The sequence below is a fragment of the Eleginops maclovinus genome, chromosome 19, assembly GCF_036324505.1.
Source record: "Eleginops maclovinus isolate JMC-PN-2008 ecotype Puerto Natales chromosome 19, JC_Emac_rtc_rv5, whole genome shotgun sequence".
Classification (NCBI taxonomy): Eukaryota; Metazoa; Chordata; class Actinopteri; order Perciformes; family Eleginopidae; genus Eleginops; species Eleginops maclovinus.
Window position 1 is genome coordinate 7,817,871 of NC_086367.1, and position 25,053 is coordinate 7,842,923.

Consider the following 25,053-nt stretch of genomic DNA (forward strand, 5'->3'; position numbering starts at 1 on the left):
ATTTGAAAATTGATACCACTCTTATGTCTACGTGTTGATTATGATGCTGGAGCCAGCAACCTCTTAGCTTACCTTAGCACAAAGACTAAAGTCAGAGGAGGAAAAGAGCTTGTGTGGCTAGGTAAAAAGCTAACAACATGTGCCTAAAAACACCTTTAAAGTTCCCTACAGGTTACAGATACTGGCTCAGAGTCTGGAACACTTTTATCACCTTTGGAAAGAGTCAGGCTAGCCGTTTCAAGTCTTATGCTTAGCTGACTGAGCTAGTTGCTAGCTAAAGTGTGTTATTGACTGCACAAACTGGAGTGGGCTATCAATGTGCTCATGTAACTCTCAGCAAGAAAGCCAAATAAGTGTATTTCCCAAACGGTCAAACTATTCTTCTAAAGGTTACCAAGTTGAAATTGTGGCTCTTGGAGCAAATGTCCAGGGTGAAATGTCCTTTCTAACATGCTGATTTACTGGGTTCCTCCTCAATGAGGTGTTGTTAATGCTGTCACAAAACCTGACAGATGGGTCACGGTGAAAAAGCATGGTGACATCAAATGAGTTCAAATGAGCCTTGGGGCTAGAGTTGGCACGCTGGGGGCTGATATGCACCTCCCTCACATTTGAATTTGACCAATGCTGGAGCAGAGGGGGTTCACACCATCAGCACACTGGGGGGATGGGAAGGACACCCAGACAGACCTTCCATTTCCAAGAACTGCTGTTGCTGGCGGGGAAAAGAGAAAAAAAACTTCCCGCACTAACATTTTCTCCTCCCCTCCTCTTAGCTGTGACGCATGAAGGTAGTGAGCTGGAAGCATGGCGTAGTTTGAGCATTTGCACATTTTGAGCAATAAAAACAATGTAGACAAGAAAGCGTTGTACCAAATATAATATACAGCACAAGAGTTGTTAACCCAGTGTTGGCTTAACCGTATTCAGTAATAACAAAAGGCATTAAAAATACATTTTTTTTTACATTTCCTATCCCCCAATTTACTGCAAGTAGTAGGCTGAGGAGCAGTACTTTAACTCCGTCTGCCTGCTTAAAAAGTATGTAGACAAGGTATTTTAGATAATGGCATAAACATTATATGCACACAGTCAGGCACCGACATGAGTAATCTTTTATAATGTGCTCTAAATTGGCAGAAAGCACGTAAAACACATGGCAGAGACCACCCAGGAGCAGGGTGGGGGAAGGCATGTCTCTTCATCAATGTCAGTCTTTGCCAATGGTGCACAATCCCGAGTCTCCAGGATGTCTCTAGAGCTTAAAATCTTCAATACTTGAAAGTTGAGTTAATTGAAGCTGCCTCAAAACCTTGAAGTGAGCCGAGTACGAGTCGGCTTTCCTCCTCAGTACTGGCCTCTTCCTCTCCCTCTTCCTCCCCCTCCTCTTCCTCCCCCTCTCCCCCTCCCACCCCCTCTCCCCCGGCCACCCCCCCAGCCTCTGCCGCGCTCGCTGCTCAGGTGTCCGGCCGAGCGCCTCAGCTTCCTCCTCTCCTCGTGGTGATCCCGCTCTGCCTGCTGCTGCTTCCTCTGCTGATCTGACTGCAAATGAGAAAAGGAAAAGGCACACGTTAAATAAATAAAAATGTCCCGCTGTGTGTTCCCACCACCTGCACCTTCATGGAGTGAACAAATTGTACATTCATACTTTGGGGAAAGAACAGCCAGAGTGAACCATTGCTCATTTCCAGGTTCTTTTTTAATGTAAACTCAGTTAAATACACACATAAATAAGCAAAACTTGCTCAGTTCGCTTCTCTGATTACTTTTTTGGACGATCCAGCCATCTGATGACTTATTGGGTTAAGAGATGTAGTTAATAACAACAACATTTAGAAAGTGTATTGTAAAAATGTGGCTTAAAACATTTTTATCACAGCTTCTGTCAGATATTGGGAACATTACAGAAGAAAAAACAAGATTTTTTTGAAAAATGTTGCATGATATAAGTACACAAACCAAATATATAACAATGGACTATTTGTATTGTTCAAATGTTGTTCCTTATGCCTTTTTAAAAAAAATACAGCTCAGAAAAAAATTAAGAGACCACTCCACATTTTTCTTGAATCTGAATCTCTACATGTATGGCAACCATTCCAGTGTCTGTTGAATTCCAACACAGAGAAATTGTCAGTAGTTTATAGAATACAATAATAATAAAAATGTGGTTTTCTGCTTTTGGGGTATTTTTCTCGCTGCCTTCGATTATTTTAAATATATTGTCGTACAATTATGCTCTCTTATAATAAGCGGTTGCTCATTTATTTCTTGTTTGGGTTTCGACAACATTACTCTTAGTTTATCCTTTCTAAACAGTACTCAGCATGTTGGTATGTGAAGTGTTGTCATTTATGTAAAACGCCTTTTGCTTTACCAAAATATATAAAAATGTTGCAGTGACTGTCTACTGTATGCGAGAGCTGGAAATAATGTTTCTTGACGGACTGCATGGATTTAAAAATACTCCAAGCCAATGCATCCTCTCCACCTTGGACAAATGGCTAGTTTGAAGAAGTTAGATGGAGTGATAGGGGTGAGCACAGGTTGGACAGAGCATGGTGCACCAGGTTTACCTTCTTGAGACTGAAGGTCAGCTGCTTGCTGCCCACTGCAGTGTCAGCCATAGCACCGGTTCCAGAGTAGTCCTCTAACTTCAGGCGGTCCTCCAAAGAAGCCCTGGGAAAATAAAAATGACACATTCCTCAGAAACTCTGTACCAAAGGGTATCCCAGCGCTGTCAGAGAACAGAGTTATCATTTTGTTTGATTTGTTCTAATAAATTGTATTTGTTCTAATAAATATTTTAATGTATTGACTACTGGACAGGTAAGGTTATCCCCCATTAAAAACAGCTGCAAACCCTGAAGCAAAAGTCTAAATATTAGTACAAAAATATCTTGCTCAATAACCCACCAACACTATTTGATACATTTCCACATACTTCTGTAGTTTCTGCTTGCGGGCCATGTCGTTAAAGCTTCTGAACTCCTCCCCGGCTTTAATCTGATAATACTGAGGCTGGCGTGTCTTCTTGCTCTCGGCCGAGTGTGAGGTTTCGTCTCCTCCGTTTTGTTCCTTATCCAGCAGCACAGTGTTACGGTCCGCTTCCTTCCTCTCCTGCCGCCGGCGATCCCGGCCCTCCTCCCAGAGCAACCTCCGCTGCTCCCGCACCTCCTCCACCCAGCTCTTGTCGTCGTCGGAGCTCTCCTCCTCGGAGCTGGCTTGCCCCTCGGGCTCCTCGTCGTCCTTATCAGCCTGGGTGGAGAAAGCCATTCATGTGATATTGTTTCTTGGCACCAAAATACATCTGAAGTCTCCTCTGATACCATGTCTAAATATATGGTTTGTGATTGCAAACAACAGAAAAACAGATGACAGTGTCTTGGGGGATTGAGAAGCGCCGCAAGGTCATTTCACTCTTAATCCAGTACATGGTATGTACTTAGTTACGCTTCCTTCTGGCAAGAACCAATTAATATTCCTCCTAAGAACTGCTTCGCTTTACGTGGGAGCAGCTCCAAACTTAGAAGGCTAGATGTCCTACGCTCATACACTTGCATTTGTAAATTAGGGATGGGCAAATTCAATGTGATATCAATAACCCGGTAAAATACCAGATGTTGTAGATGCCTGGAGACTGTGTGTGGGCAATATGACCAAATTCTTTTATCATGGAAAAATGTTTTTATAATAACATGGTAACAGTATAACAAAACAGTATTCGATGTGATATTTCAATTAAGAAATGGTTTAAAATAACCATACCCTGCTATTTCCCCCTTTTATTTGCCTCAGGTCAAAACTTAAGTTAGAAACACAAAACAGTAGAGCTAATTTATTTCAAAATGGAAGCGGTAATTAACAAATAAATACATGCCCGACTATAGTTAGTGCAACATAAAACTCACAGAAAAAAACAAGAATACTTGACTTTTCCTACAAGATTTGCTCATCTGTAACTTCAAAAAGCTGAAAACACTATCAAAATAAAATAAAGTGCGACTGTTCTTCCTCCTCCGTTTCTATAATTTCAACCATTCCTGCACTAGACCTTGCAAGGGAGCTAGATTTTCAATATCACACAAGATCATCTAAGAACCATAGCAATACCTACCCTGGTGGAAACAGAATTGCCAAGTTTTTAACGGTGCTCATTGTTCTACCGTTGCACTGTATACACCGCCATATTGCCCCACTCTGTACTACCTGTACGTGTCCCTACCTGTGAAAGAATAGTGTTAAAGGTAGGTTCAGCGTTACCTGTTGGGCGGTGGCGGCCTGCTGAGCCATCAGACGCAGCTTCTTCTTCCTCTTCTGTCCCACCTTGGAGACGATGGGGTTGAGGAGGCGGAACTCTTCGCTCCGCTCGTCCACCTGGTACTCAGGGTTCTCGAACATCACCTTGAAGCGGTCGTCTCCCAGGACGCTGGGGAGAGCCTGCAAGTTTGATAAGTTGAGATGGGGAGGGGGAAAAGATTAATAGTTGGTGTGTTTTCTCTTGCATAAAATATATTAAAAGAAAATAACATCAAAGATTTGGGAAGTGCTAATGGAGACAGGTTGACATATCTGTCCTCCTACCTTGCCCTTCTTTTTCCTAGAAGTCAGCTCTGCTTCGTCATCACCCTCCTCCATCAGCTTGAGAGCCAGCTCCTTGTTCACCTTGGGCAGCTTCTACACACACACACACACACACCCACACAGTTAGTATGATCAGCCTAATCCCTGAATCGACATTTACATTTTTAGTAAGCTTAAGGTTATTTGTTTTATCCGCTTAAAGCAGCGGTCTACCAGTCTATCGCGGGCTGAGTTCCAGTCGATCGCGAGAAAATGTTGTGTGTAGGCTATCCTCCTACTGTTGTGTAAAATAGGCCTACATTAAAACTTCCAACTTAAAACATCTTAAATAGGCACAATGAACTGCTGATCGCCTGAAGCAGTGTGTAGATTTGTACAGCTATAGGTAGATCAGGCATAATCAAAGAAAAAAATCTCACGCGCTTCTTTCTATCTGCGCGCGCATGGTATGGTTGCTAGGTTCTAACTAAGGACTCGGAAGGGCGCGAGAAGCTTGAGTAGAGCGAGTGGATACTACCATGGCGGCAGAAGCTAAAACATCTAAAACTTATCATTTTCATTCAGAGTGGGAGGAGGATTATTTTTTCGTGTATTCGAATGCCAAGTCCATATGTCTTATCTGCAATGCAAATGTGGCTTTACCACAGAAAGGGAATTTGGAGCGGCATTTCAAGACGGTCCACAAGAGCTACGATACAAACTTCCCAGCTAAATCACCACTGCGCGCCCGAAAAGTCAAGGAATTGAAAATTCAGCTAGCAGCACAACAGTCCATTTTTACCAGGCCCAATACCACAAGTAAGGCTGCAACCATAGCTTCTTATCGTGTCTGTCGTGTTCTTGCAAAAGGAAAGAAATCTTTCAAGGATGGTGAGATTGTGAAAGAAGCGTTCATGGAAGCCGCAGATGCGCTTTTTGCCGATTTTAAAAATCGAAAGGAGATTGGGTCTGCTATTCAGGATGTGCAGCTATCAAGAAATTCTGTTACACGGCGATGCGAGGGAATGGCGATTCAACTCGATGAATCCACTGATGCTGTGGATGTGGCTAGGCTATGTGTGTTCATTAGAATGGTTTTCGACAATATGAGTGTAAAAGAAGAGCTGCTGACCATTTTACCTTTGAAAGGGCACCCAAGAGGCACAGATATCTTTCCGGTTTTTATGGAATTAGTTAGTAAGAGCAAGTTGCCCCTCTTCAAACTCATCTCCATTACAACCGATGGGGCTCCAGCAATGATTGGACGTACTGCTGGGTTCATTGGATTGTGCAAACAGTCTGAATCTTTCCCGGATTTCCTGAAGTACCATTGTATAATTCACCAGCAAGGGTTGTGCGGGAAGATTTTAAATACGAAAGACGTGATTGATGTGGCTAACAAGATTGCCTGTTCTGTTTGGGCCAGGAGTCTGCAGAAGAGATTATTCCGTGCGCAACTGGAGGAGACCGGTGCAGAACACGCAGATCTGCTGCTGCACACAGATGTAAGGTGGCTCAGCAGAGGTACATTTCTGGAACGGTTTTCTGAATTGTTGCCCGAAATTAAAGAATTTCTGAAACGTTCAAACCATGCTGAATATGCACAGCTAGAAGACAGTCAGTGGCTCTTGGATTTAGCCTTTCTTACTGATCTGACTGACAAGCTCAATAACTTGAATCTAGAGCTGCAGGGTAAGAACAAACACATCATCAACATGATCAGCTCCGTGAACACCTTTAAAAGCAAGTTACAGCTGCTATCAAGCAGGTTGCAACAGTGTGATCTGCGGAACTTTCCACACATGGACACAGAACTTAAGCGTCAGGGCAAAGACTGTGCGGAGCTTGAGAGTGCACGTTATGATGATCAAGTGCAAAGCATCTTGTCAGAATTTGACAGGCGCTTTACTGACTTTGCATCCATTGAGCCTGTTGTCAGTTTTCTCAGTTTTCCATTTGGGGAGAATATAGATGTGGATTGTATAACGTCCAAAGTGGCATCACTCTTCAACCTGGATAGCGGTGCTATTGAGAATGAGATCCTCACACTAAATAATGACATTGAGCTCAAATCAAGAGCTACACCTGACACAAATGTCCAATTCTGGAATCTAATGCAGACAGAGAAGTACCCCAACTTCAGACAAACTGCAAAGAATTTGACTGCACTTTTTGGATCAACATATTTGTGTGAGTCTGCCTTTTCACATATGAAAATCATTAAGTCAAAATACAGATCCACCATGACTGATGACCACCTTGCGACCTGCTTACGGCTGGCACTCAGCTCCTACTGTCCGGACTATGAGAGACTAGCTTCCTCCTCTCAGTGCCAGAAGTCCCACTAAGGTAGAGAACCACTTTTCCAACTTAAATTAGGCATTGTATTAATTGGGTTGTATTTTGCTGTGTTGTTACAGGCCAGTCCTAGGCCTTCTTGTGCTTATTCTTTGCACGACGTACATTTACTTCAATAAATGTATTATTATTGTTAAAACTTGATCTTCGTGTCAGAAAATTGTGTTATTATATAGGTGCACAGTTAATTGTGGCTACGCTATGGCTTTCGATATGGCTTGGTAGATCTCGACACACTATCAACTTTGAAAGTAGATCTTGGTTCAAAAAAGGTTGGGCACCCCTGGCTTAAAGAAATGTGCTTTGCATTCAGGTGTTGAACCAACTTCATCCCATGGAACACTTCATAATATCACGCTACTTTGGGGCTATTTCCTGTGTCACTCATCCCCAACTCGTCACAAACAGAAATGGAGTCACAGTTTTACACGTGTGTTTAACGTTTTGATAAAAAAAAGAACTATTTGTTCTGGTCAGGGTCTGAAAAACGTTCTGAGATAGGGTCGCTAAAAGTAAAATGGTTATTTTAGGTTCATATTTGTATTTATAGAAAGGTATCTATATATTTGGCATTCACAAAATGACACACTACATGAAAGGGAATAATGCATGATAGGGCCCCTCTAAGTTATGTAACTAAGTTAGGTAGTCATTGCAAAAAAAAGCCAAAGGCCAGGGCGAGACCATAGCGTGAAATGACAAGCGAAGCACAAAATGCTAAGTGCTAACATAGGAAAAGGCTTAATAAATTGTCCAGACCAAACCACCTTAAAAAGCAAAGTGGATCTGATATATGTTGACACGAAAATGTAAATGAAAGATAATACTAGAAAGATGTTCACCCTTAAACCAACTTGTGTGACAAGCTGTAACCACTGGTAGAAAGTAGAGACTTTATGTCTGGACCGCTCACCTTAACCTGGACTCTCTGTGTCCTGGATTCCTCGATCTTCTGGCGGATCTTATCCTTGCGATACTCCTCGTAAGCGAAAGGATTTGCCATGGTTTTCACCTGCAAGACAAACAGCAAACAGACACTTCAACCAAATGTTTGATCTGATGTATCATCAGTGTATATTCAACACTATTTAAGATAGGTTAACACAGACTTTGAATGGCGCCTCACCTTGTGATAAAGCCTGATGTCCATGAAATAGCCGTGCATGTAGGCTCTCAGGAGAGATGATCCCACCAGGTGAGACAAACCTGACACATAAAGAAAACACAAGGTCAGCATGATTACCTTTCATTGGCTAAATAGATCTATAAAACAGAAAGTTATTCAATCAAGCCATTAAAGGGCACCAAATCTATTTAATTAGAAATATGGGTATTCTGTAAAACCATTTTAGAACGGTTTTATGTCTCAAATACTTTCATATAGAAAAATACATTTTACAAGGAGACATAACTGCATAATTGATTATCAAAACAAGGAGGACTTTATTCAAATAAATGCATCAACCAATCACGTTACTTGGGCCGTGTTACGCTATATAATGACAACAAAAAGCATAGACGCTACATATTCTGAACTAAGATGGCTATCTTCTTTAACATTAGCCAAAGGCATGACTGATACACTCCTGTAGCAGTCGCCTTTCACAGTAAAGAAATAGACAAAACATTTTCTTACGCATTTCTTTGTCATTTAAACACCAAGCTTCAATCTTGTTGAGGTTAAAGGTCTCCTATTATGCTATATTTGAACAATATTTTGTAGGGCCATATCTATACTAAACATGTGTGTGAAGTGTTTTGCTCAAAATAGCAAACAGATCATCCATTGTAGCATGCCTCATACGCCTCTGTTTCAGCCATGTTGCAAAAGTGATGATTTTGGGTCTGTAGCTTTAAATAAAAATGAGCTGCTGCTGGCCACGCCCCTTTGGGAAAGAAATGTCCCTGTAAGGGATCAATAAAGTATATCTAATTCTTCTTCGGAGTGTCCGCATGCAAGCGGTGACTCCGAAAAGGAAGGTGTCTACCGACAGAAACGCCGCCGTGATTAAACGTGCAGAACTGACGTAAAAGTCAAAGATTCATTTTACGTCACGTATGAACCCGAAACTCACCAATTTTTTGAGCGGCTTTCACATTCTTGGATCAGGAGGGAAAGTATGAAGGTAGATATGGTACAAAATGCGAGAGCTTGTAAAAGCTGATGTGAGCACTTGTAGAGTACAATGTGAGCACTTGCAGAAAAAAAAATCTGAGCTTATGTGCATACATTTACACTTGTATAAAATATCCACGAATCTGTGATCAAAATTTGAAGTCACAGAAAAAAATAACGTTTTGTAGCTTGTAGAAATAAAACTGGCTATAATACAAAACAGAAAAAACGTCTGCCTGCTCTTCGCAATGATCAATAACTGTGAACGGATGGTCATTAAAGTAAGGTAATACAAACAGAATCACACTAAGCCTGGTTAGTGTTGCCTGACTTTCTAAAGTGTTTGTTTTTTAGAAGTGTGAGGTCATGTTCTAGTCACTTTGCTCAGCGCTTCTGCTTGTTACAACTTGTTCTTTCCGTACTCGCCATGAACTGACTATACGGGCATATGACTGTGTGACTGACCCGAGCTTGAGCCTCGTTGTTCTGATTGCTCCGCCCCTTCGCTCCAAACCCCCTCCCTCCCCCACATCTACAAGTGAAAATTACTTTAGCGACACATTCATCGCAAGAAGTGTAGCAAAAGTCAACGAAGCAGATTCGTCAATTTATACTGCCACAGAGCAGATTCATGAAGTTGTAAGGACTGATTTGAAAGGTTGTAATAACCAAGTTGCAGATTTTTTTCTTCTACAAGCTACAAAACTTTTTCTTTTCCTGTGACTTCAAATTTTGTTCCCATATAAGGGGATAGTTTATACAAGTGTAAATGTATGCACACAAGCTCAGATTTGTTTTCTGCAAGTGCTCACATCAGGTTTTACAAGCTCTCGCATTTTGCACCATATCTACTTTCGCAGAAAGAGAGACAACCTCTTATGCTGAAACTTTCTGAGTCTCTTAACACACAGGGGAGACATACACTATAGACAACAATATTGGGACACTCTGGTATATGGGGGTTGTTTTGGTGGGGTTGGCCTCGGACCCTTAGTTCCAGTGAAGGGGATTCTTAATGCTTCGTCTTACCAAGTCATTCTGGACTATTCTATGCCTCCAACTTTGTGGAAACAGTTTGGGGAAGGCCCTTCTCTGTTCCAGCATGACTGTGCCCCAGTGCACAAAGCAAGTTCCATAAAGACATGGCTGGATGAGTTTTGTGTGGAAGAACTTGACTGGCCCGCACAGAGACCTGACCACAACCCCATTGATCACCTTTTGGATGAACTAGAACAGAAATGCGAGCCACACCCTCTCGTCCAACATCAGTGTCTGACCTCACAAGTGCTGTTCTGGATGAATTGGCAAAAATTCCCACAGACACACTCCCAAATCTTGTAGAAAGCCTTCCCAGAAGAGAGGAAGCTGTTACAGCTGCAAAGAGGGGACCCACTTACTATTAATGCCTAATAATTTGGCCTTTGGGTGTAATGTGTAGGTGTCCCAACACTTTTGTCTATATAGTGTATATATGTATTACAGACATTAAAAAGTGCATTTTGCATCATAGGGGACCTTTAAGGCATTAGCTAAGGATTAATGTTTTTAAAAAGATAAACATTTGTGTGTCATTCGCTGTGATTGTACAGTAAGAGAAAAATGAACTGCCTCATAACTTTCCCCCAGGTATGAATGGGATCAGCGGCACACCCAGGTGATTGTTACAAATCATATTGATTGCTCAAAGGCCTGACGCAAGTGAGAACGTGTAGAGTGACATAGAGAATGGTGACTAATTGCCCTTACCTAAGATGCCTCCAGGTTACATAACATGGCCACATCACACAGCTTCTGTAAACCAACCCTGCTGCTCCCCTCCCTGCCCCCTCATCTCCTTTTATTCCACAGCAGCCAACCACCTTTCTGCTTCTTGTCATTTGATCTCTTTATTGCTGAGCATGCATTCCAATGTTCATTCAACCCTTCCAGTATCTACTCCCCCGACCCTCCTTCCTCCCATCCCCACACACACACACACACACACACACACTTCTTACCTAAAACCTCTTGATCTTTCACTAGGCCTCTAATGAGGTAGTCTAGCCACCTGTGGAAACCTAAGGTGGCAGATTGATTTATAGATTTTGCGTTTGACTTTGAGGGCCAAGATTAAATTCCCTTTGTATGCAGTTTTGTCTTTATTTTTAACCCTCTTTTAAATTACAAAAGTTAAATGAACCAATTGGGGTTGCATGGTTTCGGGAACATTTGGAATTAGGTGTACATTTTTGAGTTTGGTGAGCTTTTTCAGGAGAAATGAATGCTGCAAGGTCTCACCAAGATTGTCCAGGTCCTTCCGGGTTACAAACTTGTAGTCATCGTACACTGTGCTCTCCGGACTCTCCTCCAGCTCCTCCGTCAAGTTGTCCAGGAAGGAGCACCACCGAGGTGCAGGGCCGAGAGCCTGAACACACACGCACAAGCACACACATACCACTGGTTTAGATTTAGATTGTTGAGTAAGTACGAAACTTGACGTGTATTTGTTGAAACAGAAATAGACTCGAGGTAGAAGCTCTAGTTTCCATTCCAGTTAGGCATTACTGAGCTATTTTCAAAGAACCTGGAATTGTGCTGACGTTACCCGAAACTACTAGCGAAAGCCCTGGCACAGCAGAGTGTCACTGATTCTCAGGTCGAGCAAATCTAGAAGGAACTCTGGTTGTAACCACGAGTAGTTTTGTTTAAAAAAATAGTAAGACCTTTAAATAAATGCATTGGGTACATAAGTTAAGGTTAGTACATTCTACGCACCATCTGCCTGTCTTTGGGTGTAAATCAAATGTATTTGTGGGCTTTAAATTCCCCTGGGCTACAAGAAAATGGCATGACGGTGTCTGTATGTGCATTCCTGCCTGCACTTGATTTATTCAAGCTTGACAAGTAGCTATGATATGCTTACTATGTTAAAATGTTAAATGTGTTCTCAGCTATTTAATGGCTATGGATGATTTTTACTGATTGAAGAAAGATAGGCTAGACTTTAATTTTTAGTTAATCTAATTTATTCTCTAATGGAGCCTGGAGGCTGTGTAGCATTATTTGATAAATATATCATTTAAAAAAATGTGTCCGGCTATTTGTTGAATAGCAACGACGCACCTTATGTGTGAGTATCATTAAGTATTCAAATTTTAGTTTGTCATAAACAGATTGTGAATGCAGAATTTGCGAGATGGGAGAAGATCAAGTTCGAGCAGGCTTGGGTTCAACACCCCATGAGAAGCGCAAAAGAGCGGATACGCATTGGTGGATATGCAAAATCAGAACCCATTGGCCAACTTCTGGTGAGGATTTAGTTTTAGTTACTTAACATGAGCTTGTAAAGAGGCTACTAAAATATGGTTGTAAATGCCAATTTCACATCTTTAGCTGCTCCTTGGGCTGTAAACAACTAGTGCTTCAGAGAAAAGGCATTCTTGGCCCAGGTATCCCCTGGCAACTACTGAACCGCCAAAATATTATAGGGACTGTTGCCATCAGATGCTTATCATCGGAACATGTGTTTTCTGCACATTATCCCGCTTATTACAGGGCCAGATACTAAAGAAACTAACGACTCGACTCCCAATATTAATTCAAATTATTTTATTGACTCAAAAATTATCTAATTTCTTCCACAAAGAAAAAAAACCTCCAACGGCTGGAACTGCGACAACAACTTTACGGCAGCACTGATCGAGAGTTTCTGTGACTGTTCACAGTTTCTGATCCACTAACAAGTTCTTAAACGCTGCTGAGCCCTTACCGTGTTCCTGTTAACTTCCTGTCGGTCTTCTGGTGATTTATCTGACGTCCAGCTCCCCGTATTTTAACATATTTTACTTTCTCTTTCTTGATCCTCCTTAACAACAGTCAATAAATCCTTGACAAACGGCCTGTACTACTGGATTAACAATGTGTCACATGTTCTGAATTGACAAATCAGAATCGAATATTTAACTAAGCCATGTAATAATTTGAATTAAAACACTGTTTATAACATGTGGATCTTGTAGTTGATGCAATTTAAGATAATTAGCTATTGATTGTTAATGTTTCCTTATCATGGAAATCCCTTGTTGCGGTCATTATCCCTCATATCCATATTGAATGTTAAAGAGATACAATTGAAAAAGGGGCAGCTCTGTAAGTAATGAGGACCAAGTCCAATTACTTTATTCTGTGCAAAATTGCATGCTAAAGTCCAGCTTTTATGCTATTTGGGAAGTCTGCATAAGCTATAATAAGTGGCTATCTTGGTCAATCAGCTGTTCGTAGGTTCAACAATTGAGATTGAGAGTTTTGTCCCGGCAGTGGACATACAGTACATGTGACTACCATGTGACTCCTTCGGGTCTCATCAAGGAAACGCTGTTCAAGGAGTATAACAGCTGAACTTGAGGCTTTTTGATTCCAATCTCTGACATTAGAATCCTTATAAGGGGTTACTTTATGGCTAGTATGGACACAAAGGAGGATTGCAATGTGCCATAACCCTTTCAATGTGTAGTATCAAGTAACCGTTGAATTAGGGTGGACTTGAAAAGGTTTTGATCTTATCCTTTGAAGGGTCACCCCCACAGCTCCTGTTTTATTGTTTCTTTTGGAATAAAGGGCATTAGCTGGAAATTCAGGTTCAGTCAGAGTGTCTCAGAATGGCAGAAAAAACACTTAATATACCAAGAACAATCACATATTATAGGTAAACATTCATAGTGTGTGAAGTTTCTCTCACCAGTAACGCAATGGCATAGACAAGGGCGTGTTTTTTGCTAAAGAAGAAACACTGAAACGTGCTCCCAAAGACATGTTGGACATTTTGCGAACCACATTCTGGCTGGGCTGCCCGTGTTTTCTATAGAACTGCTGATTTAAATAACTTCCCGCGTTGCAGGGTATTCAAACTGGTCTTCAGCAACAAAGTTGTGAAATGTAAAGTAGATTGGTTTGAGTGTTGGCAAGATAGTCCCAACCCAGATACATATGCCCTCAGAATACAGTTATTATAGCGGCACCTCAATGAAGGCGGGATCTGGGCTGATCGCTGTAGTTCTGGGATCAATTTTGCCAATTGATTGCGAAAATGTACATTTTTTCTGGCGTTCCATCGTAACTTTGGAGGCTGCCATTGCCCTCGTCAAATATTGCCCCATATATCTGGGTGCATTTGTTTCTGCCATGCTAGATAAACCCAGGGTGACAATATACATCCCGGGTGCAAATCGCATTGTTGACTATAGTCACCCGTGTGAAAATAGAATTGTTTATTATAGTCACCCGGGTACAAACAGCGTCTGCCTACATTTTTTTGCTGTTGAAATTGACCTCCCATTGGCTGTTTTAAGACTGCAGGATTTTGTAGGATTTACCATGTCGAGCTAGAGACCAACTGTGGTCTGCAGTTAAAATAAACCAAGAAGTTTTAGTTCTGCTTACTTGAAAACTTGAAAATGTGTAACCATAAAAAAAAGCACAAGCCAGGTACTTCCCTATTCACAGAAAACCAAAAAGAGAAAGTCAAGTTGAGTCATGCTCTACCATGCATTGAAAATGGTGCAATACATGATGACATCACACAAAGTCAAACATTGGGGACAAAGTCTAGCCTCCAGCACCTGGTCATTCTTTAGCTTAACCACTACTGAGCTTCCAGCTGATAAGCTGTGCAACAGACACAGCCAGAGCTGTGAGTGAGAGCAGTTTTATACGAAGAAACATTACAGAAGCATAAATGTCGGATTATTCACACGCCTAAATGAACAAGCTTGGAAAGTCTTGTCTTTTTCCCAAGAAAATTGATTTCTGAGATTACATACGATACCATAAAAGTCCCTCAGGACATAAAGGACTTGGCCAAATAAATAATAATTGTTTCTCCATGGAAGACACACATTAATAATAACCGCATCTTAACATTATATAGTGCAAGTTCATTCGGATTCTCAAAACAGCTGTCTTTCCCGAAGTCCTAAAGAATTCTCTTATCATCTTTCCGTGACCCCATGAAGTTTCCCACAGAGGTTAGGAAAAGGCGTTTTTTTAAGGAGGTGAAATGACGGCTCGTTAATAGTGAACTAAAAAACCTCTCGGCTCAGTGGTAAGAGCTGCCGGCCGGGATGTATCTTCCGCCGCCAAGTACGCGGTTTAAACTTTTTCTGTCTGTGGGTCTCATGCCTGCAGCTTTAAAAAATCACGGGACAATTTATACTCAATATTACAGTCATTTCCTAACATTGTTATTAGAACAGGCCTGTTCTACTTACATTGAGTACTCAATATATCGCCCAGCTCTTGTTGAAACCAATGACCAGTTCATGGGGTCACGGAAAGATGATAGGAGAATTCAAAAAAAGTTTGACAAGTCCCTATAAACAAGGCATTATATGAAACTGTGGCAAACTGAATCTGTAACACAAAGCAACAAAGAGAGATTTGCCTAAACGCAGAGGGTGTAATAACACATACAATTATGTTGTTTTACAAACATGTTCCTAAAAACTCAAAATACAAGCATGGCCCTGAAGGTGATTCACCCTTCTAATGCAGGACATCAAATTCAGCATGACCACGTCTATCATTCCTGGATTAAAGTCCCTTTACACAAAGCAAAATGTAGTGTACTGTTAACACACACCTGCTCTAAAATAACCTCGCTGTTATATCATATCAGATTTGCAGGACGGTCTGTTGACAACAACAAGCTTCAGCAGCTTTACTCATGTTTGGCCTCCTTGTGAGAACCACATTCACAAGGGAAAACAAACTGCCAACTACCTATTTCTTGATTCCGCCCACAAGTGTTGTTTTTAAACACCTGAATAAGCTTAATACAAACAAACCTGTTTTGCATCGAGTAACTATTATTGCACAATTGGGTATTTGTATCAAACATGCACCTGAGGAACACCATGTGAGTGTGACCTGCGTGCTACAAACTAAACAGTGAGGAGTGCCGATGCCTCTTGACTCACCGGGATGTAGAATGTGTTCATCTTGGGATCCTCATTGGCAGTGAAGAGCATACCTGACGAGGGGACACAGGATGCAGGCAAAACAATGTGAGGACGTGGAAAGATATTAATAGAGTGCCATCTGTGGTGTAAACATTGAATTTAGTTCCGCTCGTGAACATTTGAAGGTCCAATAACACTCGGAAGCTCCCATTAGCCTTGGGATGCTACTGGTATGCAGAGTAGTGAATGGGACTTTATCTGCCTATCCTTAGGGCAGAATTACTTTTGTCCAAATCTTCCTTAAAGAAAACTGTTAAACCAGTTAGGCACGTGAAAGGAAAAAGACAAAAGAATTTGTGAGAAATAAAAGTAGGAAGGGGTCTTTAGCTCTCTGCTCTTTAACAGTTTGAACAATGAAGCCTCATGAAAACAACATAGAAAACACAATGATAACTTCCATGTAAAAAGTTTAGTTCTGTTCCTTGCAATGACAGACAAGACAAAACTGCCCACAGTATATACTTTACTGGAAGATGGCGTCCCCTGGAGGTGAAAAACTCCTCCTATTCCTCCCGACCAATCCACATTTATAAAGGGACCATATCAGTCCCAAGACAATTAAAAGTCACAATTTATGTTGGAGTGTATAGCATTTTCATTCTACAATTTTATAAAGTGTAATGTATCTAGGAATCCAATGTTCATGCTAAAAAAGAGAGCTATGAGTAGTGTAATTAAATCAGCATGTACTTTTTATTACCTTACATGGTTTAAAATGTTGTGTTCTAGTGAACCTAAAATCGGGCAGATCATTTTCAAGCCCAAAAAATGTGCTTCCTTACTGTATGCTGAGGTTGTTATAAATTACAGGTAGTTCGTATGTATTTAAAAACGGACAAAAACTAAGAATAGATGTATCTGTCAAAGGGGTTGTGATAATAAAAGTGTAGACATAAGGTTGTTAACACATAGCACAGAAATCAGACTATAATGGGTTAATTAAACGCTTGACACTCAAATTTTGTTTCTGTTTTCTACTTTTTGTTGGTATAGCTTATACGTAGTACTTTAAAAGGATGCTTAGATAGAAAGTGTAAAAAGTGTCAACAAAAATAAGCTTAGGCTTCAGCATGCACCTTTTCGATCAACATTTTTTCGTTTGCCCTTCAAAGCCTTGTTTTAATTAGTATTTGCATTGTTTTATGTACAACCAGAAGAACCACAATAAAACAGATGTATTACTTTTCAATACATTTCTTCCTACTGCTACGATGACTCGTTTCCAGCATTGGTCAAATAGAGAATAAATAAGATAAAGATATAAACTAAATTAACTTGTGATTGGTATCCTTGGAAGAAATGTTCTCACCTGTGTTAGGGTAGATACAAACATCATTGATGTTGGTCTGAGGTTGTATGGAGGAGAAAGCCTTGCCCTGTGAATACACAGAATAAATCAAAGTTAAACAGAAGATTCAGACAGTCCAGTCCTGATATTTGTGTACTGTTGTTTAATAACGCTAAAAAACAAAACCCATCATCATCCACATAAAGCCAAAGTTAGGTTCTGTAGTGTCGTTGAATCTTACACTGTCTTTGTTCCAGACTTTTATGATCTTGGAGTCGGCAGACACTACCAGGTCCAGCTGGTCGTGGAAGTTGAGTGACTTGATTGGCAGGTTGTAGAAGTGATCTTTAACCAGCAGAGGCTGGTTGGAGCGCAGGTCATAGAGCAGCACCTTCAAGAAAAAGCAAAGTGTTAATAAAATTGTTGTAGTTTTAACATCATTTAATTCTTCAAAATCCTACTGTCATTCAAACCAACAGCAAATGGCTACATTTATAAACTGTTTTTAGTCAAAATTGAGTTTGTTTTGAGAACAGTGTGGCTTTTTAGAGACTGAATAACATCAGCCACCAGTTTATGAGAAAAACAAATCTCAGGAACACACAATATACGATGTTCCGCTACTAGAGGTCTCTTATTTAATCAGAATCAAACACCTTTAATAGTCCCACAGAGGGGAAATTTGCATTGTTACAGCAGAAAGAGCCAAAGACAGCTTAATGTTACACCCAAGATACAAAAAAGTGTTATATACAAGAATCACACAATTTACAAAATACACAAAAACAAAAGTATAGCAGCCAGAAACGTATTGCACAGTTATTAACACAACAGGGGGTGTTATAGTCAGTGATGTTATATGTGAGGGGGTCTACCGGGGGCCATGATGGTTATAGATTCTCTGCTGGTTAAAACAAACACAAAGTCAGAGGTTGGTTGTGAAGTGATCATGGCGGGTGATCTTGTTTCGGAGGTTTTACCAGGAGCCCTATTATTCTATAAACGTTGTTTAGTGTTGGTAAAAATACGGCATAGAGAAGTTTCATGTTAAAAATATGTGTTTCTCCAATTCTGTTTGGATGCGACTATGAAGAAGTGTGGTCGTCTTCCAATATAGTCAACATATTGATGTATCCCTGGACAAGGGTGTGTGAATGTTAGTGTCTGTGAATGCTGACTTGCTGTGAAAGTGCTTTGAGGGGTCAAACAGACTGGAAATGCACTATATTCAGTAAATGCAGTCCATGCATCATTTACTATGCTGCCAATGATTGTTCAGCTTCTTTCTCTGGTAGCTTAACATCCAGACAGTTGATGACTTAAATCCTTCAACTGGGTAAAAGATGATTCTTTTTTAGTTTTTGATAAAAATGTGGTTTCTGGCATAAGTGAAACTGACCGTACCCTTGATTAAAATGACGGATTTCTCTAAGTTTGAAAATGACTGGAAACATTGCAATAATGCACAACTCAACACAATAAATAAGTTTATAGACATTTCTTAACATGTAGAAATGCTACATCTTATATCTTCAGTGTCTTTGGCTCACCTGTCCTGTGCTGGTGCCTACTGCCAAGGTGAGGGAGCCGTTAAACTTCAAAGCAGTAACGGAGGGCAAACTTTGAACTCTGTCGACAAAAACACAATGAGAATAACAAGTGAGACAAAAAACAAAACTACGAAATATGGTTAAATCACTGCAGTGTTTTCAAACAGACTATGGTGGGTGTTTTCACCGTAGTACATACAATCGTTTATAGTTTTAAGGTAAATGCGTCACTTTGGGAGGCATTTGAAACGTAAGATCTGTGAAGAAAGTCGTGCTCTTGTAAATGATTTGCGATTATGTTAATTTAATCCTAAACAAATTGGTTGTATATAATAGATTTGATTTTGGCTTTATGGTTGTAAAGTAACTAGCTAATCTTCACTGTTGGTGATGTGGCACAAGGTAAAACTGTGAATCCCATACAAGCTGGACATCTCAAAGTGTACTGTAATAATGCACAGCTTGTTTTTGTTATTCCCCCCTATACAGGTGGTGGAGAAGTGAAATGTGGCTTGATAGGCATCGTTAGCTGAATAGCAATGTTCTCTGGGTGTGGCCGCTTGGTACATACTCTGCTCCCTCAGCGAGGCTGCTCAGAGCGCAGTCCAGCTTGCCTACTCTGGTCCGGACACGAGGGTCCCAGCACTCCACCTTCCCCTAGTTATCAACGGAAGAGAGGTCAGACAAAGTCAGATAAATGCAGGGGAACAGAAGATATTAGTATACTAGATTTTTTTTTATTACTGGGACTTTGACATAAAAATGCAATGGGCAAGTTGTCATGTTTGCAGCTCCTAATGTAAGTGAGATTACTTACAGTATGTTCATCTGCCAAGACAGTGTGTAATGCCTATTGCACACAATATCTTTATAAAAAAAGAGGAAAAAGATCCAAACAAGCCCATCCCATACCACATTTAGTTTGTATAAAAATATCTGGTATATGCCTTTGTGTATTCTTTAATGCAATAAGACCTAACAGTTCCAGTGGCTCATTTCCACACAGCCTGCTATAGCACTTACCTCCGTGGATCCTGTGGCGAGCAAATGATGGACGGGGTTGATGTCACACACGTTGTTTTCCCTGAGAAGTCCACAAAAACAGGTGACATGAATATCAGCTGAAAACATTAGCATCGTCCTAGTCAGTTCATAACAGATCACACGTTTTGCTCTGGACAAAACTAGAGTTAAACCACCATCATTTTAAATATGTCAAATATTGAGTTTTTCATGGGTTTCTACTAGGGATGCACCGATACATCGGCATCGGCCGATGTCTGGTCTATTAACTGCCATCGGCACATCGTCAAATGAGGAAACATTCACCGATGGCAGTTGCCGATGTTTTTGTTACTTTTTCGAGCGTTAAATAATACACGTCATAACATCTGTGACACACGTAGTTTGTCTATATATATAAAAAACATTAACTAAAGATAACAAAAACGCAACATGTCGGCAGTGTGGGACTATTTCACTGTTTCACCAAGAGGTCCGCGATTTGCAGTTTGCAAAAAGTGTTCCATTGACATTGCAAGAGGAGGTACAGTAGCCAAGTCGTTCAGCACATCTAATCTAATATGCCATTTGAAAAGTAGACACAGTGATGTGTACAACGATTACCTAAAAAATGATAAGAAACGGAAAGATGACCAGGCGAAAAAAGCAAAACCAATCAGAACATCCCAATCCTTGTTAACCACAGCTTTTCAAAAGGGAAAAAATATGCCGCAGACAGCGCCAAAGCGAGTGGAATCACCAACAAAGTGATGGAGTTTATTGCGTTGGATGACCAGCCTTTCTCCTTTCTGGAGGACGTGGGTTTTCGTGGCCTCATGGAACATTTAGAGCCCAGCTACACACTCCCCAGCACACGTCCGCAAATTGATGGCGGTAGCCACACACATCCACGGACTACTTGCTCAAGACATCCCAGGCATCAGTTTTACAACGGATATTTGGAGTTCCGATGTAAGCCCCGTGAGCATGCTGAGCCTAACTGCGCAATGGGTTGATAAAGATTTTGACTTGATCAAAGCAGTCTTGCATGCCCAGGAATTTACAGGGTCCCACTCCGCAGCTGCTATTTCACAGGCATTCCACAACATGTGCGAAACGTGGCCTACTCGCGGCTACAGGATACACAGATACAGCTGGTAATGAAACCTAAACAGCTACTGCAAGACGTCACCACACGTTGGAACAGTACATTTTACATGTTAGAAAGCCTTTTGGAGCAGAAACAGTGCGCAGTGCGCACAAGCAACATTTGAGGCGCAACTGAAGGATGGGCCCGCAGTCGGTGCTGGAGAGGAGACGCACGAAGAGGCAGATGATCATCCGTGGATCAAGAGGGCAAGAACGGACGAAGCACGTACCACCTTGCATGACATCTTGGAAGAGATGCTGGATGAAAAAGGGGCAGAACAGCCCAAAACAAATGCCTCGCAGCAACTTCATAGTTTCTTTGCAGAGGCCCCAATTCCCAGAAATGAGTCCGCACTTGGATACTGGAGAATACAGAACAGAACGTTCCATGTGAGAAGCTCTATTTCTGTTGTATATCTATATTGTTTTTTATTGCTGTTCTAATAATTGTTTCATCTACATCGTTCACTCAAATATTGTTCTGGGCTTTGTTGGTACTTAAAACTTGTCTCATAAGTACGTTATAAAACGTTCATCAGAGGCTTTTGTTAATTTTCACAATAAGATTCTCTGTCTGACTAAAATGTTACATTTAAAAGAAGTTTCATAAATGTGTTTTGATTTATTGCCTCATGAAAAGTAGATTAGTCAACAGCGGCAGCATGGTGTTTTTCTACAAACAGAACACGACATAATTAAATAATAATTCATTAAAAACAAACTACTTATGTAGATTAACTACATTATTCCAAAGTTAACAGCAACTTTGGAATAATAGCAGGTGAATAATAAATGGAGCGCTCTCTTTTCCTCTCTCCCTCTACCTCGCCTGAAAGCTGGTCCATATCTGTCTCGCTGAGTCAGTAATGAGTGATCCGACAGTAAAGAGTAAATATATTTTTGACTAGTTTAGGTAGATTCAGCGGTAGATAAAAGTGTGGTTTAACTCTAAACATGTGTTTTGCTCAGCTCACCGCTCAGCGGGCAGAGCTGCGGGTGGTCCGGGCAAGCAGCGTACTTTCTAAACAGCGTACTAGAAGGTTATAATAACGGACTTGCTCAGCCTATGAACAGCGCAAAAAAAATCTATTAAAACATCGGCCCAATTGTTATTCTTAACATCGGTATCGGCCAAGAAATTTAGCACCGGTGCATCTCTAGTTTCTACTCTTTATCTCTCATTTAGAAATCCTGGATCTGATGTCGCTCACAATGAATTTAAGAGGAAACATTCCGAGAGATTCAACTATTCAGACATCTGCTCCTTCATTGTAAGAGCTATGTGAAAACACCTTTCTGTTGATAAACTTTGTACTGAAAACAGACAGTGTAGTCAAGGTCAGGCTTATGATGGGATAAACACATAAGGAAAACATTTTTCAAGTTGAGATCTGTAAATATTGTCAGACCATGCACATATTAACAGCGAAGGGCACAAACATTGTTATACTTACACAGCATCGGTCTGAAGTGAGTTAAGGAAGCGCCCTTGCTCCAGATTCAGTCTGAACACCTCGGAACTGAAGAGGAACAAAAACAAAAAACAAAAAACCTTAACAGTGTCGCCCAGCCCGCATATTTCTCTGACACGCACGGGAGGAATAACAAAACATGCCAGAAGTAAAATATTATGTATCTCATGCCACAGAAGTTGTGCAGCTGTAAGGACAGTCAATAACCCTCTCTCACCTTGTCCCCACAAAGAAGAGGTCACAGGAAGGGTAGTGGTAAGAAAAGTCCCGTCCAAACTTCGGAATACGTGTCTTGTAGTAATGTCCATGCTGGGAGTGGAACTCTACGAAGCGGTCGCAGTGCAAGAACACCAACTGTACAGATAAACAGAAAGGGAATTCAAATTTAGAAGCAAGTGTCAAATGTACTGAATTATTTATTGCATTTTCATTTCAAATGTTTAGTTTATCAAGGGTATTCAAACCATAACCAGCTGTGCCACTAATGAATTTACCACAGAGATAACACAATTTTTTTGGGTAGTATACCCCTCATGTTTAGTAAAAATATGTGACCATCACCCCTAAAAAATGGTGCTGGGAAATGATATATTTATAGATTTCTCCTAATTATCTTAGCTTATTTAGCATAAAATAAAATGTTTAACAACTCACAAAAAGTTTGCCAGTTTCAAAGCATGGGGTCACTACTAGTATCTGATAACCTCACACTTACTTAAAATGTAAGGCAAGACAATGTTATGCATTTAAAAAACCATAAAAATACATGACACAAAGCATGCATAAAATCAAAAGTATAAAACAGCGTCTATGAAATGTGTGCGTGTGTGTGTGTGTTTGTGTGGGGGGGTTATTACCTTTGAGTAGTCATCAGACAGGATGTCAAAAGCCACAACTATGAGAAACAGAGAAAGAAGTTAATTGATTGAGACAGACACAACACAAATGCCTTATAACAAGAAGGTGTTTGCACTGACTTACCATCTGAATCCAGACACCGCTCAAACTTTAGGGACAGCTGGTATGTGTCATAGCAGCGAATCCTGGGTTTGTAAGTACCTAAAATGAATGGAAAACAGATTTCTTTTCAACCACCATATATTTGAATTATCATTCACTTTTACTTTTAAAATCCAGTTTGTCTTACCTGTTGCCAGAATGAACTGCCCATCCCTGGACACTTTGATGGAAGTGCACACTGTGGGCATCTCAAAGTCCTGGATGAGCTCAATCCTGCGCTGAATGTCTGGAAAAGAAGAAAAATATTTGTACAGAATTTAGAATAAAGACGGAAAATGTACCTGTCTGTAGTAATGAAATGGAACGGATCAACTCACCAACATCTTTCTTCTGTAATTGCCTCTTCTTCCGATCTGACAGCCACTGCATCAAAGAGGTGTATGTGATTAGGAGTTGTCATAAAAATACAGGAACACTTATAGCTCAAACCTAATTGCTATGTTTCATATTACTCTCTTATGGCTTATTTTAGCTTTCGAACCTTATAAGTATGTTTCCTACTACTCTCTTCTGGGTTAATGTAAGCCTATATTACTGTTAGAGCATTTACTGAAACGAGCTGTGCAATGTGGGACATGAAAACCGTGTTGTCTTCAATATTGTTTGATCTTGAAATGTTGTTAATACACATTGTCAGAACTACAGGTGTCAGGGCTACTTGTGTTAGCTAACAGTTAGCTCCTGATTTAACGTCAAGCAGTAACTTTATCCCTTTAAGTACGCTCGAGCGCGTTGAGCTTCTTACCTCAGGCAGAGATTTTCCATGACTTAAATTATAAATCTTCACGTCATTCACACTAGATATCTGCATTGTATTAAGTGAATAAGACTCTGGTCACACATAACACTGTTACTGCACACCGGCAACCTGCATTGAATCCACGTTGTTGCTCAGGGGCAAAAACAGGAAGTGATGGTGAGTTTCACCAAATAGGTCCGAGTAGAAACTACCGAGACTGAACACGGTCCCCCTCCTCTCCAAACTTATTCTGGGTTTAGAATACAAATAAAAACAAATGGAGCCTTTGGACTGAAATCCAGAGTGCTATATTTCAAATTTTGTGAGTATACGTTAATTCTTTAGTAGCAACCAGTCCTAAAAGTCAGCATTCTATTACATTGTTCTTGTGTGCACACCTGTTTCATACACCCTGAAGAAGAAGTGTTTATACTAACATAATTAAGAAAAAAGGTGTTTAATTAAAATTCCTTGTAATAAAATAATGATTACAAAATGATATCCATACTGGTATTCAGGGACTCTTTACAAATATTATTTATAAAATTGCTACATCTCCACAAAAGGTTATCTTTATGATGCACTCTTGGTTAGCATAGCTTTTATCTATATAACGTTGGTTAACTAGCTGTCCCTTTCTCAAATAAATAAATAAAAACACTAAATAAACAATATTTATCTGCTTTTATTTATTATGTATTAATAAGGATGATATTAAAATAGTTTTCAAGTCCACATCTGCCATAAAAAAAACAGAGAGACATACGAAGAAAGGTTACCTAAGCTGTGCTAATATGTAAA

The 25,053-nt window shown here is 40.4% G+C and overlaps 1 protein-coding gene across 1 annotated transcript; it reads right to left on the minus strand.

The window, feature by feature from the left end:
- Nucleotides 1-862: 862 nt before the first annotated feature.
- nol10 (nucleolar protein 10) lies at nucleotides 863-24,441 on the minus strand. Its single transcript, XM_063909729.1, has 21 exons — nucleotides 24,259-24,441; nucleotides 23,831-23,876; nucleotides 23,641-23,739; nucleotides 23,475-23,552; nucleotides 23,351-23,388; nucleotides 22,711-22,847; nucleotides 22,476-22,541; nucleotides 19,894-19,954; nucleotides 19,442-19,527; nucleotides 18,871-18,949; nucleotides 17,562-17,711; nucleotides 17,342-17,408; nucleotides 15,991-16,043; nucleotides 11,315-11,441; nucleotides 8,048-8,127; nucleotides 7,835-7,933; nucleotides 4,585-4,677; nucleotides 4,264-4,440; nucleotides 2,945-3,258; nucleotides 2,577-2,679; nucleotides 863-1,542 (listed from the first exon to the last, which is right to left on the minus strand). Exons 1-21 carry the CDS (start codon nucleotides 24,322-24,324, stop codon nucleotides 1,348-1,350), a joined length of 2,214 nt encoding a protein of 737 aa, XP_063765799.1. The 5' UTR covers nucleotides 24,325-24,441; the 3' UTR covers nucleotides 863-1,347.
- Between the last annotated feature and the right edge of the window lie 612 nt (nucleotides 24,442-25,053).